The sequence below is a fragment of the Protopterus annectens genome, chromosome 10.part0 (genome assembly GCF_019279795.1).
Source record: "Protopterus annectens isolate FY-2018-M chromosome 10.part0, PAN1.0, whole genome shotgun sequence".
NCBI lineage: Eukaryota > Metazoa > Chordata > Ceratodontiformes > Protopteridae > Protopterus > Protopterus annectens.
Genome location: NC_056744.1, coordinates 13087316 through 13102193, shown reverse-complemented (window position 1 = coordinate 13102193; position 14878 = coordinate 13087316). Strand labels below are relative to the sequence as shown.

Genomic DNA, 14878 nt, shown 5'->3' with positions numbered 1-14878 from the left:
TGTCCAGTTCCAAAAATAATGTCACAAAATGTCTCCTTGTTGAAATAAATGCTCTTTTCTCTGGTGCAGTGGTATAATCACATTAACCTAAATGTAATCTCTGTCCACCTGTTTCTTTTTTCCGTAAATTTTAATTGTGTGTGTGTGTGTGTGTGTGTGTGTGTGTGTGTATGTATATATATATATATATATATATATATATATATATATATATAATCTACATATATATATATATATATATAAAATCTACATATATATATATATATATATATATATATATATACATACATTTTTTTTAATCTTTGCTTCTCTGTCTTATCACGTGTATCTGCTACATATTATTTTCTTTCTTCAACTTCCTTCTGCATCTCTGCACACTCCTTTCCACCATTCACTCTTTCCAAATATTCTTTCTGTATTCTGTCTATAATGTCTCCACATAAAACTTCTTTCCCACTTTCTGGTGTACTCTATAACAAGTCTTGTAATAAGTTATCCCACAACCCTACGATTGGAGGGTTGTAACAATACATTTGTCTCTTTCCTCAATACTTTTTTCTTCCATTTGCTCACTCATAAAAAGATTTTTCTAAAAAACATACTATGAATCCTCATTATCTATTCCAAACTCTCTTCCTCCATGCCTTCCTTCAGTTTCTTCTGCCATACTAGCACTTGCACAATCCTCCCAGCCGCCACTGCACTAAGAATAGAACATAGTCACACTCCCGCACACCAAAACAGCAGCTAGTAAGGGAAGTGCCCTGTTGTCCTGACTTTTGAAACAGCTACAAGTTAGGGAAGTACCCTGCCATCCTGGTTAAATTTCCCCGAGTATATAAACACAAACTTAGGATGTTCTTCATCTCACATTGCTGCAGTCCTTACATATGGGTAGTCTGCTGTCCTCGGTCGGCCCGAATACCAAAGTATTAGGCTGACGTCGGTCAAGGCACTTAAAACTGACATCAGGACGTCAGGGTACAAAAGCGCATGACCGACGTCATATCCTCAGTCTTTTTTGCCGCATGGTCCGATGCAGAAGCAGCGTTGCAAGTGCCGTTCAGCGTTCTGAAATTTTTCGAGTTCGGAGTTTCAGACCGAATCCAAGTTGGCTAAGTACCCGCTAGGGATTATTTTGTTTTTTCTTGCCTCAGTGTAGTACCGGATGTCAGAAAAAGTGAATAATTGTATTTCTTGTGGGAAACAGATACCGCATAGGGATTATCATTCTTTGTGCATTCCTTGTTTGGGGCCTGAGCACGACGTAGTCAGGTGTCGCTTTTGTGCTAGGTTCAATAAGCGCACTATTAAGCGAAGGTTAGATTGTGCTAGGCTGGTCTTCGTAAGCGGTGCAATTATAATATGCCGCCGGATTCTCCGCCCGCTTCCAAGAAGCGCAAAGACAAAACAGTTAAACCCAGGCAAGATGAGTCGTCCGTCGGACGCCGGTTCTTTAGAGGCTTCAGTGGAACCGGTGGGTCTGACGGAGACTTCTTTAGAGTCTCAGGGGGAGACTTTAATTTTGCAGGATGTGGCCTCTCTTGAGGCAGGGCAGGCTGAAGGGGCTTCTCAGGTTACTGTACTCCCTCCCTTCCCAGGGTGGTTAGGCCCTCTCCTTCTGTTTCCAAGGCTTCTCCCAGGGGCAGGCCAGGTTTAGCTTCTGTTGGTGTCACTCCTAGTTCAGCAGGGTCTGTGCCTAAGAAGCACATGCTTAAAATGGCAGAAGATTTGATTACTCTGATTAGAGGTTCTTTGCCCCTCCTGATAAGAGGCCTAGGGTGGAGCCAGAGTTGGGAAGTTTTGAACAGGCTTCAGATGTTTCAGAGTCTTCGGCTGAAGACTTGCAGGAGTACTCTCCTTATTCTGATTCTGATGCAGAAGATTCCACTCCTTCTGCTTCTCCTCCAGAGGATTTTTCTTTTTCAGAGACACTTCACTCTATGCGGGAGCATTTTAAGTGGGAAGGTCAAGACTTCTCTGATTCTCGGAAAAGGCTTAGGGAATTTTTGCTTTTACCTCAACATAGGCCCTTAGCTATACCACCTGTTCTGGATGTTGTGCAGGATGTGTTTTCAGAGGCTTCGCTTAATCCTGATTCTCTGCCTCCTGCGCCTGTTAAACCAGATAGGTATTACAGGGTGCCTGAGGCTCATAAATATCTTTATAAGAGTCCTAGGGCGGACCCAGAAACTATTAGTCAGGGACCCAAGGGTGTCAAGGCCTCTGTTGTAAAAATCCGGTTCCTCTAGATAAAGAGGCCAGAGCTTTGGATAGATGGGGAAAGAAGGTCTATACTTCTTCTACCTTAGCAATGAGGGCTTTGAATTGCCAGTTTCATATGTTGAAATATCAAAACTTTCTTCTTTCTCAATTGAAATCTAAGGTGGATGCTCTGGCAGAAGGCATTGAGTGTAAAGAATTACAAGATTTGGTGCATGTCTCTGAGCAGGTTGGTAAGCATTCTTTACAATGTGGTTTTGATGCTGTGCAGGCCTCGTCTAGGGTGGCTGCCACTGGTTCAGTTCTTCGCAGGCACGCCTGGCTGAAGGATCAGAATTTTTCTGACCATGTTAAAACAAGGATTTTGGATGCTCCTTTGCAGTCTGAAGTGTTGTTTGGTCCACCTGTGGAATCAGTCTTGAAGAAAATGGAGGACAAGGCTAAGTCTATGCAGACTGTTAAGGATTTTTTGCAAGTTCAGCCTCCAAAGTTTAGTAGGAATTGGCCTGCTAAGGGGTGGACGTATCCTTCTTATGATTCGCAGTCTAGGGGTAGATCTAGACGTGGTAGGGGCAGAGCTCAGAGTTCCTTCAGACCTAGAACTGGGAGTTCACCTGCACAGTCTTCGAGTGAGGGTAGGGGCCAGTCCTTTCGTAAACAGGCCCAATGACCTACTTTTTCAGCTGCCAGATCCCTCTTGCCTGGCAGCACCTTTGGGAGGAAGGTTGGCACTTTTCAAGGAAAATTGGATTTTAATTACCCAAGACAAATGGGTACTGGATATCATACACCGAGGTTACAAGTTTTATTTCCATACCTTGCCTCCTTTCAAAGGCATGCCAGACGTTCCTCCTCAGCAAAGACTAGAGGCTCACAACCAAATTTCTCTTCTACTTCAAATAGGAGCTATACAACCGGTCCCTCTGCCAGAAGTGGGCCTAGGATTTTATTCTCGCCTGTTTCTAGTACCAAAGAAAGGGGACACGTGGAGACCCATTTTGGACTTATCTATCCTCAACACATATCTGGACATTCCCAAGTTCAAAATGTTGACGTTACAGCAGCTTTTACCTCTGCTGGGCAAAGATCACTGGATGGTGACTCTGGATCTCAAGGAGGCTTACCTTCATGTTCCTATCAGGCCCAGTTGCAGGAAGTATCTGCGTTTCGGGCTGGGACTTTTCATTATCAGTTCTCTGCATTGCCCTTTGGCTTATCTACTGCCCAGAGTGTTCACGAAGGTTCTGGCTCCAGTGGTAGCTTTCTTCAGGCTAAGAGGAATACAAATCTATCCTTATTTGGACGATTGCCTGATTCTGGCTCAAGGAAAGGACGAACTTCTTCATCATTTACAGTATGTGATGGCAGTGTTAAGATGCCTAGGGTATTCTGTGAACGAAATAAAGTCCAGTCTAGTACCCTCTCAGGACATGTGCTTTCTGGGTGTGAGACTGAATACAGCATCCCAGATGGCCTTTTGACCCCGGACAAACAAAAGAATCTTTCTCTTTATTTCCATCAATTGTCTCGTCAGTCCAGGCTGACTGCAAGGACAGTCCTTCAAGCCTTGGGGTTCATGGCATCTTGTATTCTGGTACTTCCCAATGCCAAACTGCATATGAGGAAGCTACAATGGTATCTCAAAAATGTATGGACGCAACACTGCCAAGATATGGACACTGTCATTCAGGTAATACCTTGCATTCAAAAGGAATTTTTGTGGTGGGCTCAGGAATGTCACCTAAACAAGGGACTCTCTGTGACCCGACCAGAGGCGAGTCAGATTCTAACAACAGATGCCTCAGACAAAGCTTGGGGAGCTCATCTAAATGGAAAATGGGTACAAGACACGTGGCCTGCCAGACTTCAACATTTACATATCAACTTGAAGGAGATGTTAGCAGTCCAATTTGCATTGACAGCTTTCAGGGATTTACTTCTTCCAGGGCAGGTGTTGATTCAAACAGACAACACAACTGTCATATGGTACATCAACAAGCAAGGGGGGACACATTCATATCCTCTATGCAGACAAGCAATGATTTTGTGGGAGACTGCTCTCAGTTTGCAGCTAAGTCTTCAGGCAAGGTTTCTGCCAGGAGCACAGAACTCCTTAGCAGATGTGTTGAGCAGACAAATTATGGATCCCCACGAGTGGAAATTGGATCCTCATGTATTTCAAAAATTGACAGTGTTATGGGGAACTCCAGACATAGATCTGTTCGCTTCTCCACTAAATTACCAGCTGCCAAAGTTTTGCACGAAAAGGTTTCATCCCACAGCTTGGAAAGTGGATGCTCTCTCATTCAATTGGAGCAATCTTCACGTGTATGCCTTTCCACCACTGCCTCTCCTCCCAAAGGTACTCCTGAAGGTCAGACAGGACAAGCCAACCATGATTTTAATAGCTCCGGATTGGCCTCGACAGCACTGGTACCCATTACTGAGAAGTCTGGTACGGGAGCCTCCATGGCCTTTGCCTTCGATTCCACACCTACTGTCTCAGGAGAACAGTCATTTACTCAATGTCAAAACTTCACTCTCTACATCTAACAGCCTGGCATATTCTGTTTTAAACCCTGGAGGGTCTCAGCTTCCACAACAAGTTTTGAATGTTATTTTGGAGGCCAGAAGGCCTAGTACAAGGAAAGTTTACGCAGATAAATGGAGGAGATTTTTAATTTGGAGTACAGCAAAGGACTTTGATGTTTCTAAACCTAACTTAAGTGTTGCTCTTCAATACCTTACTGAGTTATTGGACAAAGGTTTGTCCTTCTCCTCTATAAAGGTTCATGCTGCTGCAATTTCTGCTCACTATGACTGTGACCCACCATTGTTTTCTCATCCTTTGTTTAAGCAATTCCTTAGAGGGGCAAAGAATATAAGACCCCCACGTAGAGCTCCTACTCCTGCTTGGGATCTCAATTTTGTGTTGGAGAAACTCACTCTACAACCTTTTGAGCCTGCAGCGACTGCCGAGTTGAAATATTTATCATGGAAGACTGCTTTTTTGTTGGCCATTACATCTGCGAGAAGGGTTTCTGAATTACAGGCCCTTATGGCGGTTGAGCCTTTCTTAATTTTCCACAAGGATAGGGTGTCTTTGCGTACTAACCCTTCCTTTATGCCTAAGGTGGTTTCTAGTGTGGCTTTAAACCAAACTATTCATTTGCCTACTTTTTATGCAAACCCCCAAAATAAAGGGGAGAAGATTTTGCACACTTTGGATATACACAGACAGTTGCGATATTATTTGAACAGAACTAAAGGGTTCAGGCAGTCTCAGCAGTTGTTTGTCTCATTTGCTTTGTGTTCTCAGGGCAAACCTGTTTCAAAGCAAACTGTTTCTAAGTGGATTGGTTTTTGTATTGCTTTCTGTTATTCCCATCATGGTAAGGAGATTCCTACTGGGATTAGGCCTCATTCCACTAGGGCTACTGCCACTTCTACAGCTTTTTTAAGGGGGGTGGCTACTAAGGATATTTTGGAGGCAGCTACTTGGAGTTCAGTGCATACTTTCTCTAAGCATTACCACCTTCCACTTTACTCTAAATCTAGGGCTGGATGTGCCACTGCAATTTTACAGGGCATTTTGGCAGCTCCTAATGCTTTATAGTTTTGCCATCCTCCCTTACCTCTGCTTTGGGATTCTACCCATATGTAAGGACTGCAGCAATGTGAGATGAAGAACATAGTACAGTTTTGTACCTACCATAAATGTAGATGTTCGAAGATCCACATTGCTGCAGTCCAATTTACCCTCCCTCCTTCCCCTCTGTAGTTAGAGGTGGTTGTGTGGTTTGGGTTGTAAATATTGTAAATATGGTTAGTACAGGGGTGGTTGGTTGTTTTTTGCTGTTTTTTGGTTTTGCCCTTTCTTTTTAGGGCCTTCTGACATCTGGGGCAAGAAAAGACTGAGGATATGACGTCGGTCATGCGCTTTTGTACCCTGACGTCCTGATGTCAGTTTTAAGCGCCTTGACCGACGTCAGCCTAATACTTTGGTATTCGGGCCGACCGAGGACAGCGGACTACCCATATGTAAGGACTGCAGCAATGTGGATCTTCGAACATCTACATTTATGGTAGGTACAAAACTGTACTTTTCTCCTGAAAAGAGGTTGGTAGCCTAGTGGGACTAATCTGGTCAACAAAAAATAGATAAAATTAAATTAAAGTCTAGGTACGTAACAAAATCAAGAAACTTTAACTGTTTAAGCAAAGGGTATTAGTCTCAGATGATCTTGGTCACCTAATGTTGTGCTTAGATAAAAATAGACTGAAACATATGCTGTACTAATTCTGAGTCAGTCATGGTATGCAACTATTACCTTTTAAGGATTGTATGTTTTATACCTGCTAAGCTAGACATTGATAAAAAGGCAGGAAAATGGAGATATCCTGAGAATAAGTCATTTGTTTATTAATTCAAAACCAAATCCATAATTTTGATCAGGCATCAGAAGAGTAGTAAGGTGGAGAAGTAAGGTAATAGACCTAAGAGAAAACTCTTCAGACCAATGTTAGTAGGCATCAAACATCAGTGCAAATCATTAGCAAAATTTGTGTAGCCTATAATTGATCACTGCATATAACTTTGTATGGCTTATTTGACTATGTTGGCATTTATTTCGTATAGAACAGAATATTATTTTGATTGTTTCAGTAGCAACTGTGTGTGTGTTTTCATTTAATATTGCATTACTGATTTTGTTTTGTCTTCTCCACATTTTTTGCTGCTTACATTAAGTCAAACACTTGCAAAGATGCATTTATTTTTCTGTGAACAAGCATCCATACCAAATCTTTTGGGTTTGGTAGCATCTATTCCTTTGTTTGTACTGAGGTTGAAAACGTCTGTTAGAATGCTAGCTTGGCTTAAGTGCTGTACTACAAATATTCATAGCAGATTTTTTTATTTAACTTTGTAACCTTAAGTAGATTTTCTGTGTCTGCCTGAGGTGCAGTTGTTACAGTGACTATTTACATACAAAGTATTTTGGTTTGTAAGTGGGATGTCTAGGAAAGAACTAGGTATTATATGACTAGGAAGGTTTTTTTTTAATTCAAGGAGCAGTTGCAGTGGTTTTTATCTGGTGAAAAGGCATGTGGTGATGGAATCCCATATACTTGCATTTTAACCAGCATCTTCTCTTGCTCCAGCTGCCTAAGTTTTCTGAGGATACTCTAAGCAGCTACACTGAGGTGGTCTCCACACAGGTATACGTAGTCCTTTCTGACACCTGCATCCCTTTTCCAAAAATCACCCACCTGCACCTTCTGTTTCTTTTCCTGCCTGCCCTCTGTTTTTGCTTGGTGTTTTATTTTTAGGGGTGGGGGTGACATTTTGTGCTGTGGGTGGTGGTGGTAGCAGTAATAGTTGTAATGTTCACTGCTTTGCATGTTAGGTGCCCAGTCACTTATGTCCAGGATTATAACTGTTTAATCTTTTATAGTGCTACCCACATGCTTTTCCTGCTCTTTTCTCTTGTACTAACCACCATTACGTCTCATCTCATATCTGTCTTATACCTCAGCATTTTGCATGCACTCCATTGCTGTTTAGAGCTGTGATAACCAGATGTGATTTTTGCTGATGTTGATGAAATGCCTGTCTTCACACCCCTTTATGTGTACATGCAGAATATTGATTACTTCATGTTATATTATGAATCTTGGGCTCTTTATGGATAAAGTGTCAGACTGTGAACCTACATATATTTTAGCACACTTACATTTTTTTACTCTACTGCACTTGCTTTCATAACTTATTCTACCAACTATGTGATTTGACTCGTCTGATGAGTTGCCATTTAAAATTGTTTTTGATCAATTTTTCTTAATGTAAAAGTTTGCAGTTAAAATATTGTATACTGACTCATTATTTGGTAAAGAGACCCAGTTTCCTGAAAACTGAAGTTCCCCAAGAATCACAACATTCTTGACATCTAATTTGTGTTCTTTTGTCACTTCAGAAAACATGATGTTTTTGCTTAAGTCTGCTTTAGATCACCTTATGAAAATAGTCATACCCTTGCGTTGCATAGACATTGAATTATGTTCTCCGTTATAAAAAGTACTTGCATTGTTAAGTGGAGAATCCAAATTTGACATAGTTTTTAGGGACCAACAGTCAAGTTAGTACTTGAGTATTGAAATTTGTCTTTTGGTCCAGTAAACTCACTGCTTTGGGTGTTTGTTTGGGTACATGTTTCTTATTTGTATAAATAAACCTTGGTGACAAAAGTAACCTATCATATCAACTTAAAATTAAATGCATGTGGCATGATTACCTCTTGTTTTCCTTTCTGATATGTTTTCAGTCAGTGTTATCTTGAAGATTTTACCTGGCAGCAGGGATAATAAGTTCAGGACCCAACAAAGATAATCACTTTCATTTCATGAGCAGATCTGTTGACTTTAATTTCTCCTTTTTTGTCTAGCAGTGGAAATAACTAACACCAGAAATGAGCTGCTGCTTCTGATATAGTATATTCTGGATACAGACCATTAAAATAATAATAATAGCTGATAGAGGTTTAAATTGTTTGGACTTTTATGTACAATTCATAGGCCTAAATCCACAGGCTAGTGTTTCCAAGAATAACTGTTAAAATTATGAAATGTAGAAACATTTTTTTCCATTTTTCAGTTTTTATGTGTTCCTCTCCCCCCTTGGTGACTACCAAGTTTCCTGTTTTGGCTCAACTGGCCCTGTTGATCCATTTGTTCTTTCCATGAGTTGAGTGTTTATTCCCCTGGGAGGTGAGTGCCAGGTGAGGTGCAATTATTTGTCATGAGGGAAGGACTTTTATCATTATGACCCAACCCCCCCCCCTCCCCGCTGTAGTTTCGACTACTGCTATTGCTTGCTTACTGAAATCCGTGTGTGCATCCACACATGGACTTCTCGTACTAGCATGACTGTCAAGTCCCATCAGTGAGAGCCAACAAACCCCACTTCTTTTCCTGCCCTCAGTCCAGTCCAGCACTGCTGTTCTCAGGCTGCTTATCAGACCCTCTAGACGTATGATATAAAGATGGGACTTTATTCCTCTTTCCCATCAGAGCTATACTTTTGAGTTTTCACTTTACTGAAATTGACAAGTTGTTGTAGCATATTCCTTTCTAATATGTACAGTGTATTAGACTTTGACTCATTCTGTATATCCTTAGCTTATATAGCCTTTTCATTTCTGCCTTGGAATCCCAGTTGACCCCCCCCCCTCCAGTTCTCTGATGAGAGTTCAATGGTAGGGAGTTGGCCATGTTACTAGTCCTGTGGGTCTGCCTGTCCTCTCCCATATCCTCGGGAGCATCCCCCTCCAAGCAGCTGCACCATCATTGTTTCTAGAGGAGAAACATGTCCACACACGGAATTTCTCTTGGTGCAAGTGTACTATGTCATCGCAGGCTTGACAGAATCGTAGTTCAGTAAATAACACCCGCTGTTCCTGTGGTGAACCAGAGCCACCTCTCCTTAGATGGATGTGTGACTTGGCAGTGTCCACTGACTCTCATCCTCTCTGGCCAACTCCTGCATGTGCTGGTGACTGTTCTCAAACTTGAGTCACTTGCAGCATAGCTGGGGCTTTGTTCTTGAACTCCACGGAGCTCATGTACTCTATAAATATTTTTGTGTTGTACTTCATGAAAGGGGCTTCCACTTCTGCCTCAACCCCCATCTGCTTCTGTTTAATGGTGGTAGAGTGGAACATGACTTTCCCTTATGGAATATAACCTAGAAATGTTTTCTAAAAACCTAGTAAGATCAGTAGCATTCGCTATGTCTGGAATCAGTGAAAACATTGTCTTGATACCAGTCACAGGTAAGCTTCTTAAAGTGCAGAGTATAACTTAACACAGTCTGTCTGGAGCAGGTTTGCACCATCAAACCACAAACACCTTTTCCGTGTCACCTTAATTCATCTTATATCAGGAATATTGTAACATGTATGTTTCTTTTGCAGTGCCTTTACTTGTCTTTGCAGAAGTTTATTTTTTCAAGTATGTGTCATGGTCTTTTTAAGCATTGAAAAATGAAGGATAAAGAAGGTCAGGTCTGCCCTCATTTGGAAGGCTGTTTTTTATATTGTCTTCTACTAAATCTTGAAATTAGGAGGTACCAAGAAAAACTTTCGTTAATTTGTATTTGTTTGGACTGCACTTGGCTGTGGTTTACACCTTAACTCTCCTGTAGAGGTAAGAGAACTGATTAAAAGGTGTGCATGCTTCTGCCTTGCATGCCTATTCATAAAACTTTCTTTAATCATTGTTTGACTCCTGGCTTTGTGAAGGCCAAATATTATTTTCTAGAAGAATGATGTACGTTTATATAACAAAGTGAATCCATTGGTTACAAGTGTTTAATTCAGATTTGCTAGTGGACTGCTGATGTTTGCGTATTTGAACTGTTGTATGAAGATTACATCTATAAGGCAAGTTATTCATTGGGTCTTTTTCACTGTAGTTTACAGGATGTGCTGCTACTAATGTAATTCTGTGATCAAGGTTTTATTGTATAGTAAGTTATTGTGTAGTAGTGATGGTTATTGTACCTTGTGTTTACATTTCCACACTGGTCACCTGCTTTTATATGTACTGTCTTTTTTTTGGCAGGAGATGATTTCCTTGGTGTGGAGTCATTTTGTCTCAGTCATTAAGGGAGCCTCTCGGACTCTCAGCTACTCATCTAGCCTCCTTCAGAACCTTGGCTCTGTCACTGTGAGTATTTAAGTAGAAGAAATGTTTTGTTGAGGGTGCTGATAAAATATGTAACTTTATGCATTGAAGTCTGGCTGTGTTTGTAAAAGGGACCTAATATGCATACATAATGTATCTCAGTGCTGCCTTATTGAGCCCATGTTTATTTTCAACAGTCACCGCAGCTTGATACCCTGTGTGTTTTTAAAACATCTAAATTAAGCTAGAAACTTGATGAGCATGTAGTGCTGCAAAGATGGTCCCCATCTCTTTACAACATTCTGATATAAGGGAACCAGCAGAGTGCCAGGGGTTGGCAGTATGTGACTGGTTATAATAGGGTTCCATTATAGATGCTCTCACATATTTGTACTGTGTACTACTTTGTGATTTCAAAGAAGGGGGTGGTTTATTTCTCTTCCAGTAGTGTTGACAATATTTGTGCGAGTTGTGCCCATTTATTTTGCTTTTGTTAAGTTATATTCAGCTTGAAAGACCACATTTACTTAGAGAACCAGGCAAAAACACTCAACCATATGAAGGAATATGGGGAAAAAAGGTAGATCAGTACAGAATAAAATATGACTTTGATATTATGTAGTCATTAGTATTAAGTATACTCGAAAAGGAGCAGAAATGTTTTTTTTTTAGAATGATTTATTGTACCAGAAGAATACAATAGCGTGTATAGTAAGATGTTAAGAATATTCAAAAGTAAGCAAACAGACAGTGAAGCAGGTTATTGAGGGTATCAAACATTCACTCACTCACCTTTGATATAAATCTGCATGTGATTAAAAACAGATGCTACAACATGGATTTCGTGTAATTTCTGAAGGAGCAAATCTTACCACACACCTCTGTTAATGGCTTTCCGACAGCTTCCACTTCAATATTTTTTTGGGAAAACTGGCATTTTTCATATAGTAATCACTGTATCATAGTAACCACAGTCTGTTATCATTGCAGAAGTTACAGGTTCCCTTCAGTTATGCTAGATTAATGCATTATTTTTGAAACTTCGCATCCCCTTAAATTAAGGATGTCTGAACATCTCAGTGAGATACGTATGCAAAATTTATAAATGCTTTGTATAAACATACTTTAAAACATGCTTCAGCACATTTTATGTTTACCATCGTTGATCGAGTTAGTTTCAAAACAAGTAAAGTTGGATGGTATTCATTATTAAATTATAAAGAACAAATATGGATTATTAAATTAGGGGCTTTATTTGCACCAGGACTTAATGAGCAGTAATGATAGCCAATGATGGCTTAGGGAATTATATTTAAACGTGTTGAATGTCTTAAATTATTATACACTGATGAAGGCTTACAGCCGAAACCAGTATGCTTTATATTAATTCCTATGGTTGGAGTCATTTATTTTAATATCATGTTATGATAGTAAAGTTTTGTTTGTGAAGCTGACAGTGGGTGCTGGCTTTTTTGTTCATATTGGTTTTGCGTTGGTTGTTTGGCCTTTGCACCATTCCGTACTTGCGTGGGATTGTGTAAGCATTTGGATACTTTAGTAATTTGAGCTTCATTCTTTGTAGTCTTGCTAGAGCAGAATGCATAGGCTTCTTTAAAATAGTGACCAGAGGTTGATGGTCAGTTTCTATCTGGATAGCTCGGCCAGAAATATAATCATGGAACTTAGAACATGCGAACACAATTGCCAAAAGTTCCTTCTCAGTTTGGGTAAGAGTTCTAGATGCATAGTCAACAGGTCTGCCCAATTAAAGAATAACTGCACCAAGACCGAACTTTGAAGCATCACAAGAAAGAACTACTGGTTTGTGGACATCATAGTTTCTTAATGTAGATGGGTTAGCAGTTTCCTGTTTGAGCTTATCAAATAATCTCTGGTGGTGTTCTAACCATGACCATGCAACATTTTTGTGTGTCATCTCTCTCAAAGGTGCTGATAACTCACTAAAATCAGGGGTAAATTTGCCCAAATAGTTAAGCATACCAAGAAAACGCTGTAGAGCTTGAACATTGTCTGGAGCTGGCATCTCAAGAATGGCTGCTTGCTTGGAAGGATCTGGTTGTAAGCCTGTACTGGCAAATAAATGACCTACATAAGTAACCTGTGGTAGTCTGAATTTGCACTTCGGAGGATTGAGCTTTAAATTCACTTCATGGGCTCTGTCCTGTACTTTCCAGAGGTTTCTATTATGCTTTGCTTCACCATTACCTCCAACCAGTAAATCATCAACTATTATTGCACATGGGTATACTTTCATAGAGTACACAACTGGAAGTTTACCTAGCTTGTTGTCGAACACATCAGCATACTCTGAGAAAATAGTATCACTGAAGCTGGAACTGGGACGTGCTTACATGATATACTTTTTGGTAAAAGAAAGCAGTTTCATTCTTTAACTGTCTCTGAGACCTAATAATGACTGCACAGGTCTTCAGACTACATAAAATTGCAAGCAGTAACTGTTCCCAGCCGATTATCATGAAAGCAGTACTGAGCCTTCAGTTTGAATCTCATCACCTCCATAAGCAACAAGCTTCACACAGTTGACCAAATTAAGTTGCGTACCAGCCCTCACTTCAGCAAATGTTTCTGCTGACATTACATTACACTTTGAAACAGTGTCTACTTTGAGCTTCATGAGTTTACCATTGTTCAGGGCAGTACAAAATACTTAATTCTTTGCCAATAAATCCACTGTGTTAACCTTTTCATTGACCACTGATACACCATCTACATAGAAAGTAAGATTGCAGCTTTCTGTGTCATCAACTTGCTTTTTTGAGTGACCTTTCTTAACAGAGTAAGGCTTGCTTGATTTACAAAATCTTAGAAATTGGTTCCATTTTTTTTACGCTTGTGGCATTGCTGACCAAATGCTAAGCACTTTTCTCTTTTAGACTCATGGTTGGCACCATAATTACGGCAGTTAACAATAAGACTAGACTTGGATTTTGCTGACTCATGCTTATATTGTACTTAACATGCCCTTTTTACTGAGCTAGTCTTGCAACTTAATAGAAAGCTGCAGGTTCTCTCTGCCACACCCACAGGGGTTGCTGCTGCCATGTGCTTAGGCCTGTTTCTGCTTGCCACGTCTTGCATGCTGTCTGCATTTGCTCTAGAGGCTGCTGAAGTCATAATGTTTATCACTTTAAGCATACTTGTGTGCCTTTCTGTGAGCTCCTGGATTTGACAAATCTCTATGGCTTTGCTTAACATGAAATCACTGTCACAAAGCAAAATCTTTCTCACTGCAGCACTACTAGCACCACACACAAGCCTGTCCTTTATTAACTCATCTTTCAGATCACAAAATTTGCATGTTTTAGCCTTGTTTCTCAAGTCAGTGATATAAGCTGCAAAAGTTTCACCTGGCTTTCGGTCTCTTGTATAAAATAAGTGTCTCTCTAATGTAACATTTGTCTGGGGGGTTGCACATTTCTCTAAATTTACGTTTTAAGCACTCAGTGTCTTCCCTTGATTCAGCCGGTACCACAATATGCAAGTTTTCCACCTCTCCTGCATATACTTTTGCTGCATACACAAGTGAAAGCTGTCTTTCAGTAGCTTCTGACCCAGCTAAGTTAAGCAAAATGAATGCCCTCGTATGTGCATCTGTTTCAGAAAAAGCTGCTTGTGAAAATATAGATGTTCTTCATCCCACATTGCTGCAGTCCTAACACTTGGGGTAGTCCGCTGTCCCAGTCGGCCCGAATACCAAAGTATAAGGCTGACGTCGGTCAAGGCGCATTTGTCTGACATCAGGATGTCAGGGTACAAATGCGCATGACCGACGTCATATCCTCAGTCTTTTTTGCCGCATGGTCCGATGCAGAAGCAGTATTGCGAGTGCAGGTTGGCGTTCTGAAATTTTCTGAAGTCGGAGTTTCAGACCGAATCAAAGTTGGCTAAGTACCCCGTTGGGGAATATTTTGGTTTTTTCTTGCCTCAGCAT

At 40.6% G+C, this 14878-nt stretch overlaps 1 protein-coding gene across 2 annotated transcripts in view; it reads left to right on the top strand.

The window, feature by feature from the left end:
- The window catches only part of TMEM94 (transmembrane protein 94), a 2655014-nt gene that overhangs the window by 972075 nt on the left and 1668061 nt on the right, over positions 1-14878 (top strand). Inside the window, exons 11-12 of one of the 2 annotated variants that reach the window (XM_044084944.1) lie at positions 7387-7443; positions 10843-10947. In XM_044084944.1, coding sequence (XP_043940879.1) covers positions 7387-7443; positions 10843-10947 — 162 coding nt within the window. The remainder of the gene's footprint in view (positions 1-7386; positions 7444-10842; positions 10948-14878) is intronic. The other variant, XM_044084945.1, reaches the window with a different exon arrangement.